This window comes from Elephantulus edwardii, unplaced genomic scaffold (genome assembly GCF_000299155.1).
Source record: "Elephantulus edwardii isolate Elephantulus edwardi_28Jun2011 unplaced genomic scaffold, EleEdw1.0 scaffold00118, whole genome shotgun sequence".
Classification (NCBI taxonomy): domain Eukaryota; kingdom Metazoa; phylum Chordata; class Mammalia; order Macroscelidea; family Macroscelididae; genus Elephantulus; species Elephantulus edwardii.
The window spans coordinates 3,600,051-3,625,946 of NW_006399868.1; the positions used below are offsets into that span (position 1 = coordinate 3,600,051).

Sequence of the window (25,896 nt, forward strand, 5' to 3'; positions counted from 1 at the left end):
CCATGCAGGCTCCCTGACTGCATCTCCCACGTCCTCCATGCAGCCTTTCTGTCTGCATCTCCTCTGTCCTCCATGCAGGCTCCCTGACTGCATCTGTCACATCCTCCATGTAGGCTCTGTGACTGCATCTCCTTCGTCCTCCATGCAGGCTCCCCGTCTGCATCTCCTCCATCCTCTCTGCAGACTCTCTGATGGCATTTCCCTCATCCTCCATGCAGGCTCCCTGACTGTATCTGTCACATCCTCCGTGCAGGCTTCCTGTCTGCATCTCCTCCATCCTCCCTGCAGACTCTGACTGCATCTCCGTCGTCCTCCATGCAGGCTCCCTGACTGCATCTCCCACTGTCCTCCATGCAGGTTCCCTGACCACATCTCTTGCCCGTTTGGTCCAGGCCCCTGCCTTGTCTTTCCATCCAACAGCTTCATACTTGGAGGAATCAGACATGCCAATAGTTGACTTCCAACAGAGGAACAAGTCCCTGTTGCATCATCATGCCTGCTACCTTGATCCTGCCTCCTCTCAAACGGGGCATTGTTCACACCTTCCCACCAACCATTGCTCACAGCCTCTGGCTATTGTGTTAACACAAACCAGCTGTAAAGTGTGTAAAAGTGTGTGTGTGTGTGTGTGTGTGTGTGTGTGTGTGTGTGTGTTTACACACCCCAAAGCACACAGAAATGTTTGCTTCTTAGTGACCATCTCTGATATGGAGAGAAATATTTCCATGGGCAATTTGGGGCATATTCCTTACAAACATTAAGATGAGTCACGAGACTCTTGGTTCAATCCCTGTTCCCAGAGCAGGTGGCAAAGCCCCTCTGTTATGATGATCATTTATCTGTAAGATTTACCATTTTACTCTTTACTGAGTGTGCTAAAAACTGTGTCATTACATTCATTCATAATGCCATGGAACCATCGCTACTATTTCTAGATCTTTTTTATCATCCCAAACAGAAACTCTGTACTCATCACCAGCAACTCATTATTCATCCACTCCTGAGTTGGCACAGGTGTCACACACTCAGATGTTACCTCAAAGGTCAGCAGTTCGAACCCAACAGCTGCTCTGCAAAAAAAAAGATGAAGCTGTTTCCTTAAAAATCTACAGCCTCAGAAGCCCCAAGGGGCAGTTTTGTTCTGTCCCCAGGGTCATATAGAGTCAGAATCGACTCAGAGGTTTGTTAATTTCCCTTCATTTCCCAGTTTCCCATAGTTTGGAAACAAGGATAGCAAAGCTTCACCTCATATATTCTGGGCATGTTGGTATGAATGGCAGGTTCTTGGAAAGGGGCATCATGCCTGGGAAGGTAGAGTCAGTGAAAGACTGGAAGAGCTCAACTCTATGGACTGATACATTGACTAGCGCAATGGGGTCAAGTGTGTTAGGGATAACAAGGATGGCACAGGATAGGACAGGGTTCAGATCTGTTGTTTCATAGGGTCACTATAATTTGAACTTGACTCAACAATCCCCAATTATAACCACTACCACCTACTTCTTAGTCCCTGGAAAGGCCTATATTCTATCTCCACGAACTTGTTACACCTCACCTAAGTACACATCATACAGTATTATACAGTATCTGCTCTTGAGTGGCTAGCTTATTTCACTCGGTAGGTCTCCAAGGTTTATCTCTGTCCTAGTGTGGACCAGCACTTCAATCATTTTTACAGCTGCATACTATTCCTTCGTGTGCATGTACAAGGACACTCTGGTGGTGCAATGGTGCTGGCCAGAGGATTGGTGCTTTGAGCCCACCAGCCATTCTGCAGGAGAAAGACTGGCAAGCTGCTCTCAAAAAGCTAAGAGCTCAGAAAACCATGTGGGGAACTGAACTCTGTCCTGTGGGTTTCCATGAGTTGGAACAGACTCAGTGACATCCAACAACAAACAACAACATATATATCACATCCTGTTAAATCACTCATGTGTTGACTATGTAGACCCACTGCAGTGAGACATAACCCACTCACAGCAGCCCTCAAGGGACTGAGCAGAACTGCCACACAGGGTTTCCGAGGCCGTCAGCTTTACGAAGGAAGCTCTGGTGGCCTTGTACACAGGGACCGCGTGGCTAGCCCAAAGCTTGCTGGAGAATTCCTTTCTCTGGGCATTCAAATCCACCAGTTGCTCCAAAGGAGAAAGCTCTCCTCCTGTGTTATTTACAGCCTCAGAAACCCCACCAGAGGGTCCGTTTATGAGTCAGCTCGGACTGGATAGCAAACGAGTCTGAGTTTTTGTTTGTGGGCTTAATCTCAATGGGCGTGGCCTGCTCTGTGCATTCCTGCAGGGTAGCTGGGGGGCACTTACCCACTTGGGGTTAACAGCTGTGCAGTTTATCCTCGGTACCTCCAGGACCCCTTACACCACCGTTTCAAACTCTGAACCTGTTCCCATTGAGTCGGTCCTAACTCAGAGCCTCCAGCTGGTCTCCAAGGCTACGAAGCTTAACAGGAGACTGTCCTTTCTCCCACACCGAAGAAACCGACTTCAGTGAGCATCATAACCCGCTCAGTCCTGGGGGAGGCACAGCCAAGCCTCCTCTCCCCTCACAGGACCAGTGGTGGGATCAAACAGGAAGTTTAGATGCTTCAAACTTGGCCACACTCCATGGAAGAATGATGAGGGTGTCTGCTTCCATCAGGATTCAGTCTTGGAAATCCAATGGGGCAGAGCTGCTACGCCTTGGGTTCACTGGAGCGTCAACTTCCAGGAGGACAAACAAGCCTGTCCTGGAGGAAGTGAAGTGCAGCCAGGGCGACCTTTAGAAGCAAGGATGATGACACGCAGCCTCACATGCGTGGGTATGATATCAGGAGGCGTCAGCGCTTGAAAACAACAGATCATGCTGGGAGAGAAGATCCAGGTAGAGAAAGAGAAGATGAGGCTCAACCAGGTGGACCGACACGGTGAGAGCAGCGATGGCCCAGGATAGTGGATGGACCAGCACGGTGAGAGCAGCAACGGTACATCAGCGATGGCCCAGGAGAGGGGAGGAACCAGCACGGTAAGAGCAGCGACAGCACATCAGCGATGCCCAGGATAGTGGATGGGCCAGCACAGTGAGAGCAGCAATGGTACATCAGCGATGCCCAGGAGAGGGGAGGGACCAACATGGTGAGAGGAGTGATGACAAATCAGCAATGGCCCAGGATTGTGCACGGTTCCCATCCGTTGCTCACAGGGCCACTAGAAAGCTCAGTTGACTCAACGCCTCATAATGAGTTGAAGTCAACCTGACAGCAACAGGTTTGGTTTTTACAAAATAAACAGTACACCATCTGTGGGGAAAGGTTTCTGCTCTGATATATGACATCAAATGTGAAAATAAAATTACAATTATGTTTATTCAAGGCATAGAGTTTCAGTTAAAGGTGATTTAAAAAATTTGAAAGGACTAGTGATGAGTGCAATACAACACAGTAAATGCAATTAGTGGCACTGAACCAATCACATAAAAATGGCTAAAAGGTGTACTGCAATCCCACAGGTGCACAGTTCGAATCCACCAGATGCTCTGCTGCAGAAGGAGGAACAATCTCCTCCTGTACCAGTCAGATCTGATTTGACGGTACACACAAAAAAAATAGTAAAATAAGAAAAAAAATCCAAAAATGGCTAAAAGAACAAATGTCTGGTGATACATAATTGCATCATAATTAAAAATATACTAATCTTTTTATATATATAGTAGACCCCACTACGTAATGAATGTTTAACCGTCTAGACTGCCACAATCCACAGGAAGTATAAGACACATATGGCACTTAAAATTTCCTAATAGTCATGTTTAATACATTTTATTTAAACCAATATATGCAAATATTTCTGTTTCAATATATACTTACTAGAAAACTCATTAAGAAGCATTTTGCTTTTTTTTTTTTATACCTGTCTCCAAAGCCTGGAGATTTTATACTCGAGTCCCATCTGGATTTGAACCAGCAACACTCTCCAAGCTCAGAGGGTACGTGTGGTCAGTGGCCACCAATACTGGAGAGCACAGGGTCAGACTTAGACATTGTTCTAGAGAAATTGTATTGGGCAGATAATAGAAAATTTGAAGGCTCAAATCCACCAGGCGCTCTGAGGCAGAAAAAAAAAATTCTTTTTTTAAAAAAAAATTCTTCTTTAATGATTTAAAGCCTCAGACACTTCTTGTTGTTCTATAGTCAGAAGTGCCTCTTAGCTGACCCTCCTCTGGTTTTCAGAGGCAGTTTAATCACCCAGCAGGAGATTACCCATCATTCTCTCTGAAAAGCCACTGGGGGATTCGAACCATGTGCCTATGGGCAGGCAGGGTGACTCCTTACCACTGAGCCCCCTGAGCTCCTGGAGAACCCTGATGGGAGGTTCCCAAGGGTTAGAACTGCCTCATCAACAATGGCTGCTGTGCGCTAACCTTCTTTCCAAGACTGGCCGTGAGCGCCTGGAATGACTGCTCTGTGCACATGGTGGGGATAAGGGGGAATCTGATACAGACAGTAATCATGAAAGGCACTGGGGTAAAAGGACAGCCCTGGTGATGGAACGATTGAGAACTTGACCATTAACTAGAGGTTTGTGGTTAGAAGTCACCCAGAACCTTGGGAGGAAGATGTGGTGACTTGCTTCTGTAGCGATGGGTCTAGGGAACCCCACTGGCCAGTCCTTCCCTGTCCTGTCGGCCCACCTGGAGCCAGAATTGACCTCGTGATGCCCAACAGTGAAAGATGCGCTGACCTGTGCTGCAGACAAAACTTGCTCTGTCCCTTCAAGCGGTTCCCACTCCCAAGCACCTTGATGTAGAGAAGACAATTCTGCACCAGGCTCACCACCGCTCCTGTCCATCGCTGCAGGCACTGTGTCAACCCAGCAAGCCGAGCTGTTCCTCTCCTTCACGGACCTGCTGCTTTTCCTCCAAAGGCCGGCCCCTGCTGACCACGTGCCCAAAGAATGGGAGACGAGGCCTGTCCATCTCCGCCCAACCTGTTGCTCCAGCTGAATTCCGGGTGTGGGGTCACCTCTGTCTTCCTGCTCACCTGTCATGGGGGTCTTCCTGCCTCTAAGGGGGCAGTTCTAGAAACCGAGGGAGCAGCTGAATAGACATGAGTTTGCCCTCCCCAGGCTCCAAATCACTGTGTGCTCATTTGCATTCTTTTAAACAAATCTAAATATAATTGAGGCCTAGAAAGCCTGGCTGGGTTTCCAGGCTCTCTCTCTGTTCACACTGCTCAGGCCTCACTCTTTATCACCACTTACAGGGTAGTGGGGCAAGGCAGACCCCCAATTAGAAAATAGCATAAAAATGAGATCTCCTCTGGCTGACATGTGATTAAATTAGGGGAGGCCGCTCAGAGGAAATCTGGCTGCAGCGTCATGTGTTGTGACAAGAGTTTATTTAGCGGGACTCTGACCTGCATGGTAGAAACGCAGCTTCTGGTAAGGTTGGAATGACCCAGGACCACACACACCTGAAGCCACAGAGCTTGGATTCCAACCCAGGTCATTCCAGAAAGCCAGGAGTCTATCCTGCTGCGGATGGACGGCAAACTCAAGGTCACAGCTGATCTCTGGACGCCCATGTTCCTCTTTCTTCCTTTGGTACCAAGGAGTGAGCCATGTTACTGTGGGGCTGGTCGGTGAGTGGCCGCAGGGCGTGTACATCGTGCAGAGAAGTCTGCACTGTCTCTGGTTATTCTGGCTCCATTCCCTCTCTCTGCCCAGAGTCCTGGAGGCACCGGAGGGGGTGCCTGTGGCCTGGTCCACACAGAGGTGCACTGTCAACCCCAAAGCTGCACCTCTCGGGCGGTTCAAATCCACCCACGTCTCCTCAGGAAAAACGGGCAATCTCTTCCCATTCCATTTACATACTTGGAAACCTGATGCAGGGGCAGCTCTAAGTCAGATGGGACCTGACAGGAAGGAGGCTGAGTTCTGGTGGCACTGCACATGAAGCACTGGGCTGTTCATAAAAGGCTAGAGGCTGGAATCCACAAAGCTCTCCTCCCGAGAAGAGATGAAGCACTCTCCTTCTAGAAAGATCCCAGCCTCGGACACCATCTGGGGCCAGCTGTCCTGTCCCACTACGTCACTATGGAATTAACTCTCTGGCACTGAGTGTAGTTCAGGTTTAGCCTCTGTAATAAGGAGCTCTGGTGGCGCAGCTGTTCCACGGGAGAAGAGGGAGTCTCCTCCCACAGAGAGGTACAGCCTCGGAGACAAGGCAGAGGGTCCCCAGGAGCCAGAATCTAGGAGAGCACTGGGTAAGTGTGCAGCTGTTAATCAAATGGTTAGCAGTTCAAGGTCAGCTGCTCCCTGAGAGGAGCTTAGAGGCTTCCACAATGATACAGCCTGGGAAACTCCTGAAATCACTGTGCTCTGGTCCATTGGACTGCACTGAGTCAGACTTTATTAGCATTACAAGAATGTAGAAAAAAATACACAAAGCAGCCTCTTCAAAATGACCCTGTGGGGTTATGATTTATGTTAGACATTTTAGATTACACTGGAGAAACAATTTTAGAGCACTGTGGTCCACGAAAGAGGGAGGAAATACCTGATCTATTTGGTTCAACAACCCCCCCTCCGTGCCCAAGGTCTGAGGAGACCTGTCCTGATAGTGAAATGCCCTGGCTGCCCCTCTACCTGAAAAATAATCCCCATTCCTTTTTGGCTGCCATGTTGAATTAGTATGAAGTTTTACTCTAAGAAATCCTAACACGCTGTGCCGAGGAGACATCTCTTAAAAAATTATTCGTGCTTTACTAAACAAATCCCTCAAAACATCCCTCTCTTTACTTATTTGAGTTACTTATTTTATACTTGAACTTCAAGTTAATTAAGTATTCATCTCTACAGGGTTAAAGATACTTAAGAGAAATGGAACTTAACCAGGGGCCAAGGGGAGAAAAGGTGGGCTGAACTAAGTAAGTCCAGTAAGATTCTCCTATCTTGCCAGAAGTGAGCATTAAATTTCTTTTAAGAAAGTTGTTTCCTGGCCCACGCTGAAACTCCCTCAGATGTGTCTATCAAGGCAGCAGCATCCTGTTCGAAAGTTGTTATGAAACATGGTATCCAAATAAAAGGAGGTGGATGGAAATAACCCTCCCTTAACACCCTAGCTGGGGGAAGGTGGGTTTGTGTACCAGCAGAGTAAAATTTACAGCTAAATATAAAAATAGATACATCATCATTTTGGAAGCAAAACATGTCATTCCATGGCTGGACTTTGGAAAAAAAGGAAAGCCAAGGTAATGCCTAAAATAAACACACTTGACTCAAAACCGCAGCCCTCTCCTACCTTGGGTTAAAGCAGCAGGCAGGCTGCAATGAGACCATCAAGTCCCCTCTCTCCTCCCAGGGCAGCACATGGTTGTAGCCCAACATCACACTCTGAGCTCTGGAAGGACAGTCCGAGCCCAGCTCTGCTCTGGACAGAAGGCACAGTTCCGAGGACGCTCGTGTCTTCAAAAGCTATTCACAGAGACTATTCGTGTTAAGATTTGCTGCCTCTGGGACGCTCCTTAGAGGCAAGGATGATGAGGCTTCATCTCACATACTTTCAGCACGTGGTTCGGAGGGGCCAACCATCTGAGAAGGACATCGTGCTTGGAAAGGTGGAGGGGTTAGTGTAAAACAGGAAGACCCTCAACCAGAAGGACCAACCCAGTGTCCCTAACAATGGGCTCAGGTATGTCAGAGATGCTGAGGACAGCACCGGACCGGGCAGGGTTCAGACTGGCTGACCACGGGGTCACTAAGAGTTGTAGTATAGTTGACGGCATGTAATAGAACTAGAACCAAAAGAAGAGAGACTGGGGCAGGGCTGACACAAAACAGTATTGTTTTGGGGTTAGGTGTATTTTTTTAAAAAAAAACATGAAAGAATGCAGACATAAAACCCAAGTTGGAAGGAAGGTCTCACTGTCTAGTTCCCCAAATAAAGGTCATTTGAGGTGTAATACAAGTCCTTGCTGTCACGTTGGAACCAACTCAGGGCTGGGCTTCAGAGGCTATAAACGCTCCCCACCGAGCTGCTGGTGGATTTCAACCACCCACCTCTGACTTGACAGCACAGCTCCTTACTCACTAAGCCACTTGTAACTCTAGGGAGCTGCAGTGTTGCTCAAGACGGGTTCAGACAGCTGATGATTTGATTAGCCGCCAAGTCCATAGGGAGTTGGGCTAAGTCAGTGGGTGAGACACCTCTCTGGGTTTGGACCCACCCACTAACTCTGGGAGAGAAAGATGGCTTGCTGACTCCCAGGAGGTGCATTCCCAGGAGTGGGGATAGACTCATTCACAACTGAAGAGTTGTTAAGTTGTTGTTAAGTGTCTTCGAGTCGTTGATGACTCATAGCGACCCTATGAATGAAAGACCTGAACACTTGTATAACTTTCATCTTTTCTCCAACTTCATAGAGTTTCCAGGGGCAAGCTATTTTAGAAGTAGATGCCACTCCTGTTTCTAAGCTTATTTTAACTAGGGAGCTCCACCAAACACTGTCCACCATGGGTAACCATTATCGCATTTGATGCATCAGTGTTACAGTGTTCAGCTTCACAGCAACCACGGTTTACCTCTGTATAGCAAATGGACAGAGCAGTACTACACTATTTAGAAGAATGTTTGACCAAAACCAACTAAAATCAGGCCTGGTCACAGGTTAAAATCACCCACCTTTGGCTTGGTAGCATCACTTTCTGTCTACTAGGCCAACTGAGCTCTATGTTGTTGTTAAGTGCTGTTGAGTTGTAGATGACTCATAGAGACCCTATGAACGAGGAGTAGGGTTTGGCTTTTGCCAGTCTACTAAGTGTGCAATGGTGGCTTTATGAAAAAATGTGAAATACCGTGCAGATCATCAAAAGGGGACACAAAGGCAGGAAGTGAGTTCGTGCTGTTGAAATTGGCAGCAGCAGGCGTGCTTCACACTGGGATGCCACAAACCTTCAACATGTAAGGCCTGTTCCATCTGCGGAGAACAGTAAGGGGAAGCAGGCTGGACCCACACCTCCAGCCCAGCTACACTGACACACTGACACCTCTTCACTCTTCCCCGAGGAAAGAGCAGAGGAGAGAAAGTGTGTGGAGAGAAGGCAGCAGGGCCAAGTGCGACCCCAAGGCCAGTCATGCCAAGAGCCACGGTGATGGTTCAGGGCCCCAGACACGGAATTCCTCAGGAAACCTTAAAACGCCACAGAAAAGCAGGATGCCAGGGCTCTCTTTCCCACCGGGAGGAAAACCATCTTTTGAAGTTGGATTCTTCTTCCAAACGGACTTTTAGTAATGAATTGCTAGCAAAGGTTAATTACTGTGTGAATTTTAACAAAATAGCATTTCAACCAGGCAATGCTGATATGAGAGAATGTGAAGAAAGAGGGGGAAAACATCGAACAAAACTTAGACTTCACCAGAACCATATTCTTCTCAAAATGGGTGTAGAAAGAAAAGAAAAACTAAACAAAACATGAAGTCGATGGCAGAGGAGGGGGAGATGCAGCCGGAGCACTGGAGCTGAAGCTGCGTGAGCCACGCGTTGACGCCCTCACGTGCCTCTCCAGCTTCCTGCAAGTTCCGGAACCTGCTCGTGACCTCTGCTCACGTCCACTGCTGTCAGGTTAGCTTGATGACTGGAGGGCTGGGAGGAAATGCCCTGCACGGTTCCCCCGCTGCACGACTCCAAGAAAGCACCTCCTCCCTCGCCCAGAGAGTGACTGACGACCTCTCATCAGCAGTCAAGTGTTTAACCACCATGCCACCAGGGCTCCCAAGCCGTCTCCCGACACTCTCAGGTCAGCAGGTCCCACCACCTTCTTCCAGAGCAGACTCACTGGCTAGATCATCTCTGATATCCACCCACTTTGTCCCCAGCCTCACGTATGGAGCGCAGGTCGGCCTGCTCCATCAAACCTCTGGGTGGCCAGCTCTGTCCCTGAAGGACAGTCAGGTGACATAGTGCAGGTCCTGTAACCCCTCGCCCAGGGTCTCTGGCCTCTGTCCCTGCTTTCTGTCTTCTGGGCCTCGCCCACCTGTCACCACGTGAACCTCTGCCCACCCTCAGGTGAGGCGTCAGCTCACCTGTCACCCTGGAAAGTCCCTTCTTGTCCCTGATGCAGTCAGTTGCTGTCCTGTCAACTTCAGCTTAGGGCTGGCCATGTGTTACTACAGAATCAGGCTCCATAGTATTTCCTACAGCTGGGGTTTTGGAAGGAGACTGCCAGATGCTCTGGGTGGAGGCGAACATCCGGCCTTTAGGACAGCAGTCATCCTCTCTCACCTATCATACCGCTCAGTCGTCGGCCTCTACCCCAGCCCCTCAGCTCAGCCGTTGCATCTGTCCCCACTGGTGGAACCATGCTCCGCTGCCGCCGCTGCCCACACCCACAGCCCAGCGTCTCGATCCCACTTCCTCATGGCGGGCCCTGGGACAGCTCTCGGTGAAGTGGGGTAGAAACGAATTACACGGCTCCTCTCTCATATCCTTCACCCGTGTGTGATGCTGGCCAAAGTCCAGCCATTGATGCAAAGATGTCAGGGTCTTCGCTGTTAACCACACTCCTTCCCATCCTCCCAACTCAGCCAAGGGGTGAGTCACAGGCCCACTGCCGTAGGTCCAGCCTGAGTCACGGGGACCATGTGGGACAGAGAACTGTCCTCAGGGTTTGCTCTTCTCCTTGCTGGAAACCAACGAGCCCGTCCTGGACACAGGGCCAACCCCACACGCATCCTGTCCTAAGACTTCATGCTGTTACTAAGGGGTCAGCCCACCCATGGGTCAGGGAGCCGTAGTAGCCTCGTGGGGAGGGAGGTGCACTGCCAACCCACCGGCATGTGGTTCAAATGTGCCAGTCCCTCTGTGAGGGAAGGATGGCCAATCTCCTCCCAGTATAATTGACAGCCCCTGAAAACTAAATGGAAAAAAGAGTAAGTTCACTTTGACATGTTTTTATGTTTCCACGTTGTCCTGGAAGTTCTAGCTAGAGCAACTAAACAAGAAAAAGAAATAAATGTTTTCTAATTCTGAAAGGAAGACATCTATTTGCATATAAAAAGAACTTGTGTGTGTGTATATATGTCTGTGTGTACAAATACATATATATCATGTATACAATAAATATTATACATAAATTTAAAAAGAACGTGCTATGAGTCCGTTCTAAGTCAGCGGCAATAAACGAGTGAGTGAAGGATCCCACTCGTAGCAACACTACACGTCAGAGACAGCCACGTCTGCCTCCTCTGTGTGTGGCTGGTGGGTTGAATTCCTGACCTTTCAGTTCACAGCTGCGTACTTAACCAGTGAACCACCAGGCCCCTCTGCTCATCTCAGGTTCCCCCCAGATCCTGGTTACTCCACAACCACACACTTACGCACGGGTCACGCCCCTGAAGTATTCTTCAGGAAAAGCATCTTCAAACGCCTCTGACACATACTTTCCTCGGTGAATTTTCAGCATTATGCGCGGCCTGGCACCGGTCGGACAAAGAGTTGCAGTGACAGCTTGTGCTCGTCAAACCCGCAGGCCCAGCACGAACGAGAGATCCGTGCCCTGCAGCCTCAAAGCATCACTATGGGAAAGAAAACCTGGGCCAGGGCTGGGAGAGAGAGAGAGAGAGAGAGAGAGAGAGAGAGAGCGAGAGAGAGAGAGAGCGAGAGCGCGCGTCCCTTTCTGGGACACAAGCTGTCATAAACCAGGCTGGTTCATTTTCTCACGGACACGAGCAAACTCAAGAATCCGACTGTCACTGGATGTATTCATTAAGAAGGAAGCTGGCAGCAGTGCAGGGGACAGACACCCGGGAGAACAGGCCAATTATCTGGGTGTCCTTTATAATTTGAAGTTTCTGAATTCACTCGGAGATAAGGCACTTGGCACGGGCTGGCAGCAAAGCACGAGGCACAGATGGTCCCAGGAGGAAGACGGGGGGAGGGCTGGAGAGAGGGGGCGAGGCGGGTGTGCCTGCGGTTTCATTCATAGGGACAAGACTGTACGCTGACACATCCCTCTTGTTAAAGAGTCCTCGGAGAAGTACGGGAACACATCACACCATCACTCTCCAGCAAGGACGTGCAAGGAGAAGAGGCCTTCCTGTGTGCCAGGCAGTGAGGACTCTCAGAACCCGGGTTCCTGAGTCAGCAGAGAGCGCTTCCAAGGGAAGGCAGCAAAGCGACCTGCGGGGCAGCATCCTCAGAGGTGAAGTAGCACGAACTCTCACCTCTCGTGCTGGTGAGAGACTAAGAACAGTGAGGCCCAGTGGAGAGAGATAGGGCGGACAACTCAGCACTGGGCAGGGCTCCGACCTGCTGTCCCTGGGATCGCTATGGCTCAGAATCACTCATAGTGGACACCTAGAAACAGCTGACCTCTGGAACCCTGAGCTGGACTGACTCCCACCTTGGCTTGGCTGCCAGTTCAGACAGAGAAAGCAGAAGAGGTCCCACTGGTCGTGTTGTACCGCTTTCATACTGAGCCTCCACACTTACCAGAGGGACACACCCACTTGTCCCCATGGTGAGAACCTTGGACAATCCCCATTATCATTACAGGTCAGGTGAGGAACTGTCTCAGCTGAGATTCCCCCAGCCCGGAAGGAGAGCATCTACATGTGGCCTGTGTCTGCACACTTGGGGGAGGAGCAGACGTGACACACGAGCACTCAGGACTTGAATTAGGGACGAATAAATGATGACTGTGATAGAACACACAGTCTCGGCACTTGTCCTCCAGGAAAGAATGACATACCTCTTCAGGTCAATGATAAAGCGTGACATCGAAACACTTAGTATTTTCTTTTTCCTTTTCTATTATGAACCCGCAGGGCATCTGGGAAACATACAGACACACACTGGATGATGAAAGAAGCAGGAGGACATTAGCTGTTTATGGTGAACTTATGCTCAACCTGCCTGTAAAATGATCCTTTGTCCATGCAGCCGTTCAGGAACCATCACTGTGGGCACGTCCTACTCAATCCACTAGATGCTGCGTTTCATCTACTAAGAAAACTCTATCATGAAATAAGGTTGTCCCAGTGAAGGAGCGCACTTAGATCTGTACAACCTAGCACCACACGATGGGACAATGAATAAGGATGACAGAAGAACTGATGCCTTTGAGCTACAGTGTGGGAAGGGGCACTGAGTAGCCCATGGACGGCCAAAAGAACCAACACACAAGTCCTGAAGAAGGCGCAGCCAGAGTGCTCGTTAGAGGCAAAAGAAAGGGACGCCTCATATCAGATCCTTTGAGCACGCTGTCCGGAGGGACCAGTCCTCGGAAAAAGACATTATGCTGGGGAAATTGAGGGGAGAGGGCCAGAGAAAGACCTTCCACAAGCTGCACTGACACAGCAGGTGTGAGCCCATCAGAGCTGGAGACGATGGCACAGGACGGGGCCAGGGTCACCCTTGTTGTACACAGCGTCACTAGGAGTCACAGTTGACCCAACAGCACCTAAGAGCAAAAGCAGCAAAACCAAGAAAGGTGCTGTGGGGATGAAAGAGAGCTCGGGTGGCATGATCCCTGGAGACGTGTGCTGCTAACCCAAAGGCCATGCTTCTCCGCTGGTTCAAATCCAGCAGCCACCCCATGCAGTGGCGGGCACAGCTCAAAGTTGATTCATTTTAGAAAATGTAATGATTGAGAATGACTGCACGAAACACAATGTGAATGAAGGACAGTGTGAAACAGTGTGTATGAACTTTGGAAGCAAATCAACATAAAACTTTATTAGAAAAAGAAAGATGGGTGAGCTCCTCTCATCCCAGTTACAGACTTAGAAACACCTGGAGGGTCAGCTGAGTCAGAACCGACATGGTAACGAAAAGAGAGACTGGGATGAAATAGCCAAATTTATCCCAAGAAATAGCTGCTGTTCTTAGTTTTTCTTTCTCTTAACAGTACTCATTCAAGTGGGCACGTGATAGTGTGAACTCAGCCTCGAACACGACACCCTCAGTCAACAGGCACTGGATTTCTTCCAGGGAAGGTGATGTGGGAAGACAGTGAGGAAGGCAGGGAGGCCCAGAGCGGGCTCACAGGGTCCCTTCCGGAAATGACCGCAGAGTGAGAACCCACATGGTCTGGAAAAAGGCCTGTTGTTCCGCGGCCTCGACTTCTCTGCTGAAGTCCAGATCCGGCACGCAGCTGCTCACTTGAACATCCCGTTGGCAACTCAAGTTGAAAAAACTCACCATTAAATCCATCCCATTTGGCCCGTGAAACAGCACCTGTTCTCCGTTCCGTCTCTCCCATGACAACCTCATTTACTGAGCCAGCTGGAGCCCCACGGAGCCTTCAATGTCCTGAAGCCTCACACCCAGCCCATGTCCACCCCATGGCTCCGATTCTGAGAGACCCTCCAAAGCGCCCATCTCTCCCACTGCCCTGCAGGGCAGTGCACCCTCCAAGCTGGTCTCCCCGTCCAGCCTTCCAAAGCTGCCATGTCTGACCTGGCCTCAGATGCCTTTCAGCGTCCGCTTGGTATCTACCACATTCCACAAAGACCTCTCAGCTAGGAGTGTGCAAACTGCACTCCTACCATAGGACAGGCTGCAGCGGTCTCGTCAGTCCCAAGTCTTCACAACACCCCAAACACGCCTCATGCATTGCTGCCAGCCGTGAGCCCCCCATGCCCCCAAATCCTGTCCCTACACCTCCAACCTCTTCTGCAAACCCTGTCCCAACATCATCTCCTGAAGGATGTGGCTCTAGATCCCCATTCCCTGCACAGTCACGGGTTTTAACTATTTACATGGAGTTAGCTCGGTTCCGCTTCAAAACAAAGCAAACAAACACATGGCCATCAAGTCATTCCAACCCACAGCCTTCCACCCAGTCTCGGAAACCTCGTCCGGCAGTTGTCTGTCCTCTGGGGTAGTTGCGAGTTAGGAGGCACTTAGAACAGCAGGTTGGGCTGGAATCTTGACAGGAGCAGACTAACCCAGCGTTCTGCACAGGAGCAGCTAGTGAGTTTGAACCAGTGACCTTTCAGTCAGTAGCCTGGCACTTTAAACACCAAGCACCAGACTGCCCGTAAGTTCCACTACTTGCCCAGGAGAGTCTGACCTCTGGAGAGACACATCATGTTAAGAGGGTCAGAAAAAAAAGAGGAAGACCCTCCTGGAGGTGGGCTGACCGCCTGCAGGGCGGAGCCAGTGAGGAGGGCACAGGATCAGAGGTGGCCTCGCTTTGCTGCACTCGAGTTGATACGGGTCAGAGCTGAGCTGACGGATGGCACGTAACAACAACAACATCATGCTGGTAAATTCCCTGGAAGCAGAGATGATCTTACACACTTTGTATTTCATTAAATCACCTAATACAGCACCTTGTAAACAGCAGGCCTTCCATGAATGACATTTTATGGAAAAGTCAGTGTGCGTGGTACACTAAGTTACAAGACAATTACAGTAAGTCTGTAAGCTTCCGTGGTCATGCTGTCCCCAAACTATCTCCTGGTTCTACAGGGTACTCTTGGTGAAAGATACTCATTTTCCTCCATCAAAATGCCATTAAGTCCTTTTTTTGTGTTTTTTTTTAAATTATTAATTTTAATGAAAGTTTACAGACACTTTGGATTTCCATTCATTTATTGTTGCACTCTTCTCCCTGCCCACCCCTTCTCCACAGTTTGCTCTTCTCTTCGAAAAATAAAAGTTCTTTCATTTACAATTGCTCCCCCCAAGTCCACTCGACTATGCAGTCTTCTTTCGGACTCCTGTCATGACAATAATACCTAATCATATATCCCTTTTGAAGAGTTTTCTCCCTCATCTGTTTCAATGCAGTATACAGAATTTATCGCATCTTTCTCAGTCTCCCCCCGCCACCCTGATGTCAGTCACAAAAGCATAAATACTGCATAATGCTTCTGTTGTAAAACAGTACTTTTCTTTTTGTACTCACTTATTCACCGCTGTCAAGTTGGAACTTACTCATCGTGGGTTCTTTGAGGCTGGAAATTGCACAGGAGAACGCTCGTCTTCCTCACTCCCCCCCCCCCCCCCCCCCCCGAGCTGCTGGTGGATCTGAACCACCACAGAGACCCCACCTGAGTCAGCTGCATGACTCCCTCCTGACGACGCCTGGAGAGCCCTCTTCTCAATGTACAGCCACTTCCACATTTAGTAAGTGACTCACTGATTTGCACTGCTTGTCCTATCTCACGAAGCCATCTCTTTCCAACTTTCAGCTTTTGGTGGTGTTGTTGTTGTTTTCAGATGCTGGCAGAAAACCACAGAGGAAATGGCTAAGAGACAGTCCCGAAGGTTCAGACCTCGAAGCGCCTACTTTACAGCTTGCTTTTTTAACCCGAAGAGATTTTAAAAACCACAATTTCTAAAACTGATGATCTAATTTATCATTTATTTTACTCCTACCCTGACTTCGAGAAGGCTGAATAACCCCAGTGGGCGTTGAGCAAGGCGGCGAACTATTTGCCCCACATTTTCTTGGAAAATGTTAATGCTGAGTGGAATGTTTGACGCTGGTTGAATTTCAGAGTGGAAACACAGAGATAGCATTCACAGTTAGAAAGATGAAGAAATCTAAGAAATGGGTTAAAAAAATCAAATCAAACCATCTTCCATCAGAGTCAATTCCCACCAGTAACGATGAGGGTGGGGTGGGGAGCAGAACTGCCGCCAAGGTGTCCAGGCCCGTAAATCCCTACAGAAGCAGCTGGCCGCAGCGTTCCCCCCTGGAGCAGCTGGTGGGCTCAAAGCACCAACCCTGCAGCTAACACTCAAGTTCTTTGCCCACTGCACCATCTGGGCTTCTGCAAGATGAGGTTGGAGTCAATAAAGAATGGATACCAATCCCTTGTCCTCTGCTGAGAGCATTCAAAGTCTCCCTACTCTTTGGTAGCTTGAGAAAAGCCAGTTAAAAATTAAGAATCATCATGGGTGGAGTTGTCGCAGACAAAGATGCATGTGTCTCCATGGAAAACTCCCCCTTAAACGAGTCCGGTTCCACTCGACACGGGGGGTTCCCACGCTGTTCGCAGCAGGCAAAAATCAGGAGCAGAATGGAGTCAGTCATGTGCTTCTGACTCATTACATTGGAGTCCCAGAGAGCTGATGAGCTGATTAGTAACTAAAAATGGAATATGGTTCTATCCCCACAATGCTGAAGGCAAAACAAGAAGCAGGACAGAACACTTTCTGAACAGAGTCTCCCGCTGTGGCGTGTGGTCCACGCACCGTGACTGAGACAAAGTACAGCAACTTGGTGGTCAACTCCTCCTGGACTGAAGTCAAACGCCCAAGAAAACCACCCTCGTCACTCTCCACAAGTCACCACAAGTGTCCCTGGGAGCCTGTGCGGGGGAGCCCCTGCCCATCCTGGCTGAGAGGGCATGTGGGGAAGTAGTCTTCACTATGAGCTCTTTAAGTCAAGTTCAGATAGTCAAATTTTAGCACAGACTTGAGTACAACCCCCACAGACGTCTTCTAATCTTACACCCCAGCGGTCAGAGCAAGAAAAATCCCACCGCCAAGCACTGCCCCTCTGCTGCTCAGAGCAGAAATTCATGATCTGTGTGGGATCAGATCTCAAGAGATCTGAGCCAATCCTACTCATCCTGCTGCCTGGAACAAGGGTGTGCTGTCAGGCACCACCAGGTCAAAGTCAGTGTCAACCACAGCAATGCCACGTCACAGAACAGAACTGCCCCACAGGTCTTCCCAGGCTGTAATCTCTTCAGATTCTTTTATCCTGTGGACCCATTTGTTGGTTTAAAGTGTCAACGCTCACATCACCAGGTTCATCATCCAAGTTGGGATTATCCGGGCATTCTGGTGGCCTAGTGGCAAGAAGCTGCACTGCAATTCCAGAGGTGTGTGGTTTGAATCCACCAGAGGCTCTGCTGGAGAAGGAACAACAATCTCCTCTTGTACCAGTCAGATCTGATTTGATGGTACATACACAGAAAATAATAAAAAAAATTTTAAAAAAAAAACCCAATTGAGGATTATCTGTTGTTGGGTGCCATCAGGTCAACTTTGACCCCAGCGATCCTATGAACTGGTCTGAACGCTGCCCTATCACGTGCCACACTCACCATCTCCGACACGCTTGAGCCCACTGTGACAGTCATTCTATCGATCCATCACGATGAGGGTCTTCCTCTCTTTCTCTGACTGTCCTCCAGCCCTCCGCAAAGGACTGACCCCTCCTGACAACATGTTTAAAATACGAGACCAAGTTTCCCCATCCTTGCCTCTAAGGTGCACCCTGGTTGCACTTCCTCCAAGAGCTACAGCCCATCTGGCTGGTATCTAGGTGTGGCCTCCAAGTGTGAGGTTCTCTGCAGATGACCCTGCCCTTCACAAGTAGGAAGGACGCAAAGGAGAAACACTTGGGAGGTGTCCATTTGGTGCATTAATGAAGGACACAGGCGCTTGGGGATGGTGCCTCTGAGAAACCCCAAGTGCTCCAGAAAGATGGACTTAGTCATCCAGGAACCCTCCTCATGAGGTCCTCTTCTGCTGACATAAAGAGCAGAGCAGTGAGCTGATACTACAGAGAGGGCATAGCTTACACGGGCTCAACACAAATCCGTTTAGAAGGGAAACTGTGCTATGTTGCCATTTTTAAAGTGTTTAAATCTCCATTTAAAGAAAATAGAACCATGAGAGCAAGAAGGTCGGAGATCTGCTCTTTAGGAACAAGGACGTTGGGGGAGGTGGGGATAGGGAATTTCCGTAAGCAGCACTTTAGAAGCGGGACAGATGTAACCCAGCCACAGACAAAGCAGAACTCCCTTCACAGAGGAGCCTTTGGCTGGTTCAAAACCTCCAGATGTTTTTCTGCACACAAGAATAATTTATTTCAGAAAGACAGTTCTTCAGAAATAAGCTATTCTGATCATCCTCACGAGAGGATGACTTAAAAAAAGAAATCTGAAACTACGCTCTAAAAACTGTAGATTCACGTTCATTAAACAAGTCTCCTTAATTTCATGAAGGGTGCTTAACCCCACTGCGGTCAAACCCGAGTCACAGAGACAAGGCAGCACTGTCCCCCAGGATTTCCAGGGCTGTGAACCGGAAGCAGGTTGCCATATCTGCCTCTCAGAGAGCAGCTGATGGGGTCAGACTGCTGGCCATTTGGTCAGCAACTAATCGCCAAAGCACAGTGCCACCAGGACACCTTCTCCAAACGTCAGACTTGGTATGTTCTGGATCTGATCCTCTTGAGAGCTTTCTGGAGGCCACTCTGTCACCTCACACAGAGCTTTCCCTCACCACTGTACACACCCACCAATGACCGTGCCTTACATCTTCTTGATGTAAGTCATTAATGATGCGGCTTAACAATCACTGAATTTCAAGTCTTGCAAAGGTTGCTGTGTGTTGTCGATTCTAGTCCAGCTCACGGTGACCCTAAAGGACTTGGGGAGGGCACACCCCACACCGCTTTCCACACTGTCCTCCACAGAAGCACACCCCCAAACTGGCTCCTGAGTGGGCGCTGGATTTGAACCACTGACCACTTCAGGTTATCATACAAGTGCTTAACCCCTGAGCAACGAAGCCTTCTCTCAAGGCTGCCTAGCAGGTAATACACAACAAAGGGAACTCCCCCTGCCTTTCAGTTCTCTTAAGAGTGTGTCTCTGTTATTTTTTTTTTGGTCTCGGTTATTTTTAAAGTTGTCCACATTTCTCCCCTATTTAAATCAGGCCTGGTGCACACATGAACAGCCATATGGTTAGAAAGAACTTTTTTAGGCAAAGATTCAAATGTATGCAAAATAACATATACTTAGTTTCTTCTTTTCCTGTAAAATCTGAGAAGTCTGGGATCATGTGCAGGGCCTGAGTTTAGCCAAAGACCTATAGCACTGGCCTGGGAGGTCACCCCAAACTGGACCCGAAGCACACTCTCCTGTGCCCTCATCCAACCCAGGTCTGACACAAAAGGTTAGGAAGTTGGTCTGTCACATCCCAGCCTCTGTCCCTGGGTGATTCTAATCATTAGTCACTTTGGACATCAATTCTGCCTGCACCACAGACCGAGACCTGGAAGGAAAACTCCACCTTTGTGGGACAGGAGCGGAGGTAACCACACAGAATCAGGTGCTATTAGATGACCTTAAAAAAGGTTTACCAGAACCTCTGAACCTCAAACACAATGCGTCTCTGGGGAAAGGGGGAAAAAAAAAGAACACAAAACTTTCTCCTCCTGCACTACAAAGACGGGTGTTGTTTCCTCACACGAATGTAGAACGCACCACTGCTGCAGAGGCGCATCTGTAAAGACGGCAGAGACGTGGTGAGCGGCCTTGGGAACCGGCTCGTAGGCGGGGTGACAGGAGGCTCCATTAGTAACACCGGCAGCACCCACACAGGCAGCTCGGGAGGTTCGTCTGCCCACAGACGCGGGGAGGTCTGGGATCAGGAAATACTCTCAGTGGCTCGGTTTCAGTTTGGTTTTACTGCCCCATCACCTTCCGATACCTGGTGAGGCTTTACAGGCTAATGATGCTGAAACCACCTGCAACGTCCAGGTCGATCAAGGATCACTCCAAAGGGCAGTGGGGTCTCGCTCGGAAGCCCAGCTCAGAGCGGCTGGCTGTGCAAAAGAAATCTGCATTTGCAACGTGCCCTCAGCAGTGGCTGAGGCCCTGAACCAGCAAAGAGAGCTGAGTGAACCGGAAAATGTTGAGGAGGTCCAGAAACGTAATCACTCGGCAGCACATGACCGAGCGCTCGAGGAGCAGTAATGTATTTTCTTCCCCTACAAAATAAATTATTGAGAGGGGTCATGTGATGCTTAACAGGCAGAAAGATGCTCTTTCCCAAGGAAAATTCGCCATTAAATGTATTATTTAAGCCACCATCGTCTTCGGGCTATTTTTAATCCTATCATTTTGCTGCCAACATTGGCCATAAGCAGCTGATACTCAGCCTCGATAAAAACGATGCTCTTTCACGAGGTCTGCATGCTGCCATGAGGAGGGCACTGCTTCCCAGTTAATCAAATGTTCTGCTGAATGCAGACTGAACTCAGAGAGGAGAGCAGGTGACCCGGGGCTGGCCGGCAGCGAACACAAAGGAAGTGAAGCCTTTCAGCGGTGAAGACCCCAACCCACCCTCCTCAACCAAAACCAACAGATAAAACAGGGAGTCGAGATAAGGTTGCATCCACCAGCTCCCCCAGTCAGCTCATGCTCTGCGCGGCCCACCTGCCCTGTCACCTCGGACATGAGGGCGAACAAACAGGCGGAGCCCCATTTAGACTGGTGCTGGTGGTGGTACAGGTGCCTTCAAGCGGGAGCTGACTCACAGCTGACCCTCCGTCAGGTTTTCAGAGGCTGTAAACTGCACAGGAGGAGACTGCCGCTCCTTCTCCTGTGGGGCTGGTGGATTCAAGCCATGTTCCTCAGTGTTGACAGCATAACTCCTTCCCACTAGGCCACCAGATATCTGCTCACCACCAACTGAGCCACATCCCAGCCCTCGGCTCTCCGGGACCTGTGTCCGGCAGCAGTCTCGGGCTGCGAGGCTCGTTCACAGAAGCAAAGCACGTTATCGGGGAAAGAAAGAATAACTAACAGAGCGATTAAAAGAGCTAAACCTCCGGCTTTTAATTGGAGCAGAAAACTAGCTCATTTTAATTGGGCCACTGATAACCAACACAAACTGCATAACCAAAACAGAAAATAAACCCACCACCTTCTAGACAATCTCGACTCCTAAGAGGAGAGCACTCACTGAACTGCTGTCCTGGGGCAGAAGGTCACTTGTGGCAGAAGATCAAAGGAAGACCCCAAGGCTGTGATCTTTCCAGAAGCAGACTGTCACATCCTTCTCCCAGGACCTTCTAACAGATTCACACCTTTCTGGTTAGCATCCATTCCGTACCCACTAAACCACCAGGGCTCCCACGGATTTTAAAGCCAGGATGCAGAGTAATTTATCTCCCACCTTACCTTCACTGCAAACTACAGGTGTATCTCAGAGATACTGCAGGTTCGGTTCCCGACCACCGCAGGAAAGCAAGGTCTGTGAAGGTTTTGCTCCTTTAGGGCCTATCAGTCATGTCAACACTTTTACCATCATGTGTTCTACAGTGTGTGACAGCATTTGGGGAATGTTTGAAATCTTGTGAGAATTACCAAAAATGTGACACTGAGACTTGAAATGAGCACGAGCTTTTGGAGAAGTGGCTGCTTCCACAGACCTCCGGTTTGTTAAAGAACTAGACTGCAGACTCTGTGGAGGGCAATTAGCAAAGCACAGTCAAATTAGACTGGCTGCCTGTCTTCCTAAGGTCAGCAGACACAGGTGCCCGCTGGGAAGAGTCTAGATTCCAGGTGAACCTGTGGGGCTACCGGAAAGGGAGACCCACAGGATTCCACGCCAGGTGGTCATTCTCCCCAAACGATGCCCCCAGGACCCCAAGGTCTCAACCAGAGCACCAATCAGCCAGGGACCTCGTTAACCACAGATGCTGACTCAGGCGGTTTGGGTTGGGATCTGAGCCTCTGCATTTTGAACAAGCTCCCAAAGGGGGGATGCTTTACGGCTGCACCATGGGTCACCCACTGAGCAGTGAAGCCTCAGACGTGCCCTCTGGCCTGCCTTTCTCTGGATACCACCCAGAGCCTTGCTGAGACCCTCCATGGCACACCGCACTGTCCAGTCTTTACTTCATCTGCGGGCTGCTGAAACCCTCTGGGAGATGCCTGCCAGCCCCAGGTCCTGCTTTCTCTGTGAGGGAACATGGAATGCAGACAGTCTTTCTCAGCCTCAGGAGACTCCAACTTTGCAAGAGCAGCAAAGAAAACAAGTGTCTCCAAGACTGAGGCCCCTTCCAGCCTTACATTTATTCATGCATTCCTCATTACATCTCCAAGTCCTGCAAACAGCCACCAAGGCTGTGTTACCAAGTCCTGCAAACAGCCACCACTGCTGTGTTACCACACCATATCTGCACCGTGAGATGCAAACGTGTTAGTGGAGTGACAACCATGACTAGTGAAAAGGTAGTGGAAAATCTGTCTCTGGGCCAGATTTCTAAAATAAATCTGTAAAAATATGCACATTTAAAATGAACGGCAGATCATTTAGAACAAGTACTCCCATCACAGCCTGTCCACATGTGATTACATTTCTTGACAGACACGCCCCTCCTGGCCCAATCTTACCGTTTCCTAGATTATTGTCAATCTGTGTGTTCTTCCGAAATGACTGCCTATTTCATCATCAGCCAACTGTGCTTCTCTGTGATTTATTTTCACCCTAAGAGGTTTTCTTTTTAAAAAAATTATCATGATCTATAGGACGTATGTGATTGTGGTTTGGCATCATAAAGTGGAGCCTCTCCACAGAGACACTCTCCCGTAAAAGCTCGTTTTGGAAGGAGAAAGTGAACCTTCAACTAAAAAGAAACCTCAACTGTTGAGATGTTTCTATACTACAACTGAGCAACAAAGATCAAGCTCCTTCTGTGCCTCCAGCTCCTCCCCCTTTTTATAAAGTCACTTGATAAATGCTAATAGTTACCACTTAGGTTTCTTCCAGATGCACAGAAAATGGAAACAATTTTTCACTGCTAAGTAAGTTTTGCTCTGTTCTTAAAACAATCTCTTCTGGAAATCTGAACGCCTCAAGAGGTGATGGTGTTTAAAAAAAAAAGTCACTTTCTGGACTTGAATACGGAATATAACTGAATACACTGAATATAAATATTCTTTTCATCCTTAGTGGATTCCTCCAGATTTGGTATCTTCATAAACCAGAAAACAACTGACAAAGATTCTAGATTTCAGACCTGAAGACTGGAATAAAGCACGTGGATTCCAGAGGTGTGAACCGGGACACACTGATTCATTTTCAACATTCAACAATGACATCAAAAATTTTTTGACGACTTTGGTCAAAGAGACTCAGGTGATCAAGTCAGCCATCAACTTTTCTCAACCTTTTCTCTGTGGGGCCCCTTTGTGAGATGGATGTAGTCAAACGTACAATGTGTTTCTCTACTTCCAATCCACTCCAGAGTCATTCCCAGACTTTCTGTTCCTATGGAGTCCCATACAATGACCCCATTCGTAATCCTCCCCTGGGGAATACAAGAGGAAGCAATGAATTGCGTCCTTTTCTAAAGATAAGTCTGCAGATTAAAACAAAAGTCCTAAAATAACCCCAGACGAGAATCATTCCTCTCTTTCCTCCCCATAATTAACAGGTTTGGATAGAAGATGTAGATTTTAATTACAATCTTTTAGTCTCAGTGTCTTCACCCTCCCCTAAACGAACTCCAGCGAAGTCCAAGTGCACAGCAACGGATGGAAGCCTGAGCTCATCACCAACAAACTAGACGCCCTGCAGTCGAGTTCAACTCACAGTGACCCTCAAGGGAGGAGAGCAGACCCGATGAGTATCCCAGGCTGGTGGTCATCTTTACAGAAGCAGACTGCCTCCTGTTAGTAGCTGACTGCTGTGACATCATGGCTAACACAGTGAGGTGGGGGGTGGGAACAAAAACACAAACACCTCCAGGTGTTTTCAAACCCACAACTATCAGTCACTTGAACTCACAGCACAGGAGGAAAGAATCTACAGCTAAGAACCCGTTCTGGGATGCTTCTCGTAGGTTCCCTGGAAGCAAACTTTGGTAACAACAAAACAGCATGGGTGGTGGAAACTCTGAGATTCCTGGGCACTTTTAGATCAAACGCTAGGTACAGGGATGGACCACAGCTCACAGCACTATGTGCAGAGCCACCGATAAGTTAAAGCATCCACAGCTAACACTCCCAGGTGCACTGTGTGTCAAGGCCAATGGAACACATGTTGCAGGCTCCAAATGCAATGTCAAGGGCTTCTTTATCAACACAGTTAACACTTCCAGGGAATGGGCAGATACAGCTTTCCTCTTTGGGGGACGGGGGCTCTATGGAGTGTCTTCGGTGTGGGTCTCACAGTTTGGCCACAAAGAATTCCTCTGGGACACTTGTTCATGTATTGGTGGGACCCACCTCTTGGGCTCTAGTCAAGTAGACACCAGTGGTCCCTAAAACTGTCCTTGTCAATCAGCTAGCTGAACCAGGGAAGGGGATTCGGGGATGGCTGGCCCACTGGGTGAGAAGACTTGTCAGCATCCCGTTCATCACAAGATTGGTCAAGGCTGGACTACTGCTTCCATGGCTGGCAAACAAGGAGGCCCTAGGCCGAAGGGATGGTCACGGGAGGGCAGCAGGGGGAAGCCCTGTTTCAGGGCAGAAGAGGGAGGGAAGAAGGAACCCTGGCTCCACAGCTTCGCCCTGACCCACAGTCCACCCACATGCCCAACCCCTAGGGAGACCCCAGCGCTGGAGCCCAGACTCCCCTCCGGGCGCGCATGTACCTACCCAGCCGCCATTGTCCTGGATCCAGGCGTGCAGGTGCCGGTTCAGGTACTCGGTCATCCAGAGGGCGATGTAGTCCACCAGGGGCGACATCTCCCGGTTGACACTCTCCACGCACATGACCCCACCGAACTCAAAGAAGGCCACAATGCGCCCCCAGTTCACCCCGTCCCTGAAGAGCTCTTCGACCACAGTGGCAAAGCGTCCCCGCGCGGTGAACGGCGTCAGGTGAAGCTGGCTCGACATCTCGGCGAAGTCGCGGCGGTAGCGCCTGGAGAAGTCGTCGCCGGCCTGGCGCAGGGTCAGGTGGACCACAGGTGGCACCGGGCTGGGCGCCGGCTGGGCTTCCGGGGCAGCCGAGGGAGGCGAGGTCCGGACGGCCGGGCCCCGGGGCGCGGCGGGCGGCGAGGACGGGGCGCCCGGCTCGGGGGGCGCTGCGCTCACGTCGCCCGCCTCCCACTCGTAGCCGCGCTGCGCCAGCTTGTAGTGGATGTACTTGAGAACGATCTCCCGGTGGTCGTAGCCCGTGCGCCCCGCGTGCGCCAT

General features: G+C 49.5%; 1 protein-coding gene across 1 annotated transcript in view; it reads right to left on the bottom strand.

Annotated features, from left to right (window-relative positions):
* The window catches only part of BCL2 (B-cell CLL/lymphoma 2), a 181,833-nt gene extending 155,937 nt beyond the window's left edge, over positions 1–25,896 (bottom strand). Inside the window, exon 1 of the mRNA XM_006892729.1 lies at positions 25,354–25,896. Coding sequence (XP_006892791.1) covers positions 25,354–25,896 — 543 coding nt within the window. The remainder of the gene's footprint in view (positions 1–25,353) is intronic.